This window comes from Notothenia rossii (genome assembly GCF_949606895.1).
Source record: "Notothenia rossii genome assembly, chromosome: 10".
In the NCBI taxonomy this organism is placed as follows: Eukaryota; Metazoa; Chordata; class Actinopteri; order Perciformes; family Nototheniidae; genus Notothenia; species Notothenia rossii.
Window position 1 is genome coordinate 63,172,209 of NC_136908.1, and position 6,000 is coordinate 63,178,208.

At 38.6% G+C, this 6,000-nt stretch overlaps 1 protein-coding gene across 1 annotated transcript in view; it reads right to left on the reverse strand.

Annotated features, from left to right (window-relative positions):
* The window catches only part of cand1 (cullin-associated and neddylation-dissociated 1), a 26,192-nt gene extending 20,617 nt beyond the window's left edge, over nt 1–5,575 (reverse strand). Inside the window, exons 1-4 of the mRNA XM_079655213.1 lie at nt 5,282–5,575; nt 2,653–2,728; nt 2,491–2,558; nt 1,497–1,651 (exon numbers count right to left, since the gene is read on the reverse strand). Of these exons, the coding sequence (XP_079511339.1) occupies nt 1,497–1,651; nt 2,491–2,558; nt 2,653–2,728; nt 5,282–5,349 (367 nt within the window). The 5' untranslated portion in view covers nt 5,350–5,575. The remainder of the gene's footprint in view (nt 1–1,496; nt 1,652–2,490; nt 2,559–2,652; nt 2,729–5,281) is intronic.
* Between the last annotated feature and the right edge of the window lie 425 nt (nt 5,576–6,000).

Consider the following 6,000-nt stretch of genomic DNA (forward strand, 5'->3'; position numbering starts at 1 on the left):
AGTATATGCAGTAGTATCTGTAGTAGTATATGCACTAGTATATGCAGTAGTATATGCAGTAGTATATGCAGTAGTATCTGTAGTAGTATATGCAGTAGTATATGTAGTAGTATCTGTAGTAGTATATGCAGTAGTATATGTAGTAGTATATGCAGTAGTATATGCAGTAGTATATGCAGTAGTAAATGTAGTAGTATACGCAGTAGTATACGCAGTAGTATATGTAGTAGTATATGCAGTAGTATATGCAGTAGTATACGCAGTAGTATACGCAGTAGTATACGTAGTAGTATACGCAGTAGTATACGCAGTAGTATACGCAGTAGTATATGCAGTAGTATACGTAGTAGTATATGCAGTAGTATACGCAGTAGTATATGCAGTAGTATACGCAGTAGTATATGCAGTAGTATATGTAGTAGTATATGCAGTAGTATATGCAGTAGTATATGCAGTAGTATATGCAGTAGTATATGCAGTAGTATATGCAGTAGTATATGTAGTAGTATCTGCAGTAGTATATGCAGTAGTATATGCAGTAGTATATGCAGTAGTATATGTAGTAGTATATGCAGTAGTATATGTAGTAGTATATGCAGTAGTATATGTAGTAGTATATGCAGTAGTATATGCAGTAGTATCTGCAGTAGTATACGCAGTAGTATATGCAGTAGTATACGCAGTAGTATATGCAGTAGTATATGTAGTAGTATATGCAGTAGTATATGTAGTAGTATATGTAGTAGTATATGTAGTAGTATATGCAGTAGTATATGCAGTAGTATATGTAGTAGTATATGCAGTAGTATATGCAGTAGTATATGCAGTAGTATATGTAGTAGTATATGCAGTAGTATATGCAGTAGTATCTGTAGTAGTATATGCAGTAGTATATGCAGCAGTATCTGTAGTAGTATATGCAGTAGTATATGCAGTAGTATATGTAGTAGTATATGCAGTAGTATATGCAGTAGTATATGCAGTAGTATATGCAGTAGTATATGCAGTAGTATCTGTAGTAGTATCTGTAGTAGTATATGCAGTAGTATATGCAGTAGTATATGCAGTAGTATATGCAGTAGTATATGCAGTAGTATATGTAGTAGTATATGCAGTAGTATATGCAGTAGTATATGTAGTAGTATATGCAGTAGTATATGCAGTAGTATCTGTAGTAGTATCTGTAGTAGTATATGCAGTAGTATATGCAGTAGTATCTGTAGTAGTATCTGTAGTAGTATATGCAGTAGTATATGCAGTAGTATCTGTAGTAGTATCTGTAGTAGTATATGCAGTAGTATATGCAGTAGTATATGCAGTAGTATATGTAGTAGTATATGCAGTAGTATATGCAGTAGTATATGCAGTAGTATCTGTAGTAGTATATGCAGTAGTATATGCAGTAGTATATGCAGTAGTATCTGTAGTAGTATATGCAGTAGTATATGCAGTAGTATATGCAGTAGTATCTGTAGTAGTATATGCAGTAGTCTCACCGCTGGAGGCGGGCGGCAGCTCTCCGATGACGGTCTTCAGGCCGATGGAGGAGATGTCTCTGAGCTGCTCTTTGTCCGACAGCATGTTGGTGCACAGCGTGTCCACGATGGTCTCCACCTGATACTCCTTCACCTTACTGACCAGGGGGCCCAGGCTGAGAGAAACAAACAAAAATTCAAAACACCGTTGCAAAGACACACACGTACTTAAGTACAGTAACAAAGTATTTGTACTCCACTACTTCCCACCTCTGCCCACCGTCACACACACACACACACACACACACACACACCGTTACAAAGACACACACACACACACACACACACACACACACACCGTTACAAAGACACACACACATACACACACACACACCGTTACAAAGACACACACACACACACACACACCGTTACAAAGACACACACACCGTTACAAAGACACACACACACACACACACCGTTACAAAGACACACACACACCGTTACAAAGACACACACACACACACCGTTACAAAGACACACACACACACACCGTTACAAAGACACACACACACCGTTACAAAGACACACACACACACACCGTTACAAAGACACACACAAACACACACACACACACACCGTTACAAAGACACACACACACACACCGTTACAAAGACACACACACACCGTTACAAAGACACACACAAACACACACACACACACACCGTTACAAAGACACACACACACACACACACACACACACACACCGTTACAAAGACACACACACACCGTTACAAAGACACACACAAACACACACACACACACACACCGTTACAAAGACACACACACACCGTTACAAAGACACACACACACACACACACACACACACACCGTTACAAAGACACACACACACCGTTACAAAGACACACACAAACACACACACACACACACACCGTTACAAAGACACACACATCGAGAAGGAAACCGAAAATAAAACAACGGCGTAAAAATACTTCACCATTTGACGGCCAGATTCTGCACCTCTCCGTTCTTATCTTCCAGCAGTTTGAGGATCATCCGTACCACCTGTCAATCAAAACATCAGTTAATCAAGCAACAACTCATTAAAAAGACATATTTGATAACGTTTCTAAACCGGTTCCAGCCGGTTTGAACCCACCTTCCTCTCGCTGTCGTCGTCCAGTTTGATTGAATCTTTCTGTAGCTCAGTCATCAGGTCGTTCGTGGCCATGAACCTGCGGAGGAAACAGAGAAACGCTTTTAGGAAAACCCGTCAGAAATGTAAACTCCTGAAACGGCTAAGGAGTCGGATGAACATGTTTTAGCTTCAACACAAAAGGACAAAGGTTTTGAACTGAATACAAGCCGCCCTGTCAGGCTAACGTCTGGAGTCTTAACCTGGAATCTGACTCGTTTAAATCATTCTTCATTTTGTCTATTACTAAACATTCATCCTATCAGGACCACGTTTCCTCTGGCGTCAACAGATTGAAATATATATAAGAACTTTGTACATCTTAGGAGCAGTAAAGTGTGTAAACAGGAGGAACATCTGTCAGCCGGACAGTTAGAAGTAAGAAATCTATTTCATCAAATTACTTTAAAGCCGTTTATAAAACACTTTACGTGATCAAATGATACGTCGCTGCAGATCTGACTTCTTTAATACCGAGTTATATTTTCTGAGAGCGTGTCCGATCCGATATGTGTGTGAGTTCCATCTGTAGGCTGTGTGTGTGTGTGTGTGTGTGTGTGTGTGTGTGTGTGTGTGTGTGTGTGTGTGTGTGTGTGTGTGTGTGTGTGTGTGTGTGTGTGTGTGTGTGTGTGTGTGTGTGTGTGTGTGTGTGTGTGTGTGTGTGTGTGCTGCAGGCGGCAGCGTTAGAGGATTGGAGAGGAACTGGTTTCTCCTCACAAGGTCAGCAGCACATTCGACATGTTTTTCTAACACTCAGGGTTTCGGGAAGCGGCGTCTGAGTGACGGGAGATTACTGAGCTGAGAGCGTTTACACTGAGGTTCATCTGGGAAACATGGAGGCTTCTCAGACTCTCTTCCATCCTGCTGTCCTTACCTCTTCTAAAACGGTTCTCTGTTTACACACCCATTTATAAACCCATTGATATTCTGGTTTTAAAAAATGTGTTTGATTGTTTTAGTGAAGAACACAATAGGGCAGCTTGATTTTGGACTATTGGCCAATATTTAGATATCTTTTATTTGCCACAATTAAATATATATATACAAGCAAGTCAAAATAAACATGTATACAAATATTAAAAGCGTTAAACACCAATGGAGAACATTCATACAAATATAATCAAATGGTAATTATTCAAATCTAAAACCATAAATAATATAAAAACAATTAATTAAATAAAACGTTACTGTAATGTTAGAGCAGTGATTTAACATAAATATTGAATACACAAAAAATATAAAATTGAAATACATTCAAATCAGATATATCTTTTGTAGGGTGCCACAGCCTGCTGAACACTACTAGTCAATAAGCATATATTCAACATGTTGGTAAACTATGTTCAATGGATTCCAGTCAGAAAACTCAGCAAACATACAAAATGCCAATAATTCCAAGAAGCCAAGTATGCAGATTGAATATCCAGTAAAAAGACAGACACTGATATCAGATCAGTTCTGTCAGAGTTGAAGCAAAGGGAATTTAGAATACAAAATATGTGCACTAAGGGATAGCCCTGCAGAGTTAAAGTATCTATATTCAAACCCCCCCCCCCCCCCTGCTAATCCAGTCTGTTTACCTGCTGTTATTACCCGAGTTACAACACCTACCACACCCCCAGCACCACGCTAATTAGCACAGCAGCACAACACTAACAACAACAACACTAACAACAACAACACAACAACACTAGTTAGCTCAGATGCTAACTTCACAGTTAAACCCCGACAGCAACATTACACAGACAGATCATGCTAACTTGCAGCAGTGAGCTAGCCTAAAATATTTCCAAAAATAAGAGTTGAGTTGTTATGAGTTAGTTAAGTTAAAAAAGAAGAAACAATAAACACATACATTGATCATGACAGTGAGCTAGCATGAAAAGCTAAAGTAATACAAACGTAACTTACAATAAGAAAAAAGCAAAGGAGCTGGCCTTAAAAATAATAAGAAAATATAAATAATTATTGTTATTTCCTAAAGATTCGTAAGACAGTCTTAACATGTATAATTTATAGAAACATCATAAATATAAATAAATTAAATTAAAAAACGTAATGACACAAAAAAAAGAAGCTGGCCTTAAAATAATAAGAAAATACAAATTCATTATTTTTTTTAAAGGTTCATAAGAGAGCCTAAAACAATTGAAAACATAAAAACAAAATTAATAAAAAGAAATGAACCACTGATCATGATTAACATATACTATTAATACGCATTGAGCTAGTTTAAAATAAATACAAGAAAAGTTAGTAGCCAGCTAGCCGGTTAGCTGTTAGCTCCTGTATTTACTGCTCAGCTGTCAGGTTAGCATCCCGTTAGCATGTTAGCTCCCTGAACGGTTATTAACGCTTTTCACCTGAACTGCTGTCAGATTGAACACTAACGTTTATTTCAAAATCGTTAATATTAGCTAACTGCTGAGCTCGCGCTGTGACGCTAGATCAGACAGGTGGCAGAAGCTAGCTGTTAGCATGGAGCCTGTAGGCCTGATAGACTGTTATCTCTCTTGTGTTTATGGAGGAAACACCGGGTGATCTGCTCAGGTGAGCAGGGAATACAGTCCTGCCCCCCGGGGTGTTTATTTACCTGAAGTCCTTGTCGCTGGAAGTCATTTTCTCCAGCAGGTTGGAGATGTGGTACGAGGCGCTCGCCATGTTAGCTGTTAGCTGTTAGCCTCCTGCTGCTCAGAGTGTGTGTGTTGTGTGTCTGCGGCTGTGTGTGTGTGTATGTCGGTGCTCTGCTCTCCGGTACACGGTGTGTATGTGTAAGTGTGTGTCTCCTGTGTTCTTGTCTCTCTCTTTACTGTCGCATCCCGGAGATTCGGTTTGTTTGAATGGAGCTCCCGTTCTCTCTGCAGAGGGGCGGGGTTAGCGGGATGGACGCGGAGGGGTCGGAGGTCACAGGGGGAGAGCAGTTTTTTTCTCACACATTTAACTACACATTTCAAATAATAAAAATAATAGTATTATATTTGTCTATAATTCGTTTGTACATTTTACATTTATATTCATTTTAATGTGTATTTCCACTTGATATTTTCCACATCTATATATTTTTAAACTTTTTAATGCTATTTTATTTATATTTCAGAAATATTTTGGACTGTTTATTTCTAGTGTCTTAATTTCTCTTATGTACATTGCCTTGTTTTTGCTGCTGCTGCAACGCTAACAATTCCACTGAGCCACAGCCTCCATGAGAGAGATGTATTATATGAACAAATACTAAAAAGGCAAGTCTTTAAATTTGTGTCATAGTATATTTATATTATTAAATGTATTTGTGAGAGAACAGAACGAGTAGGT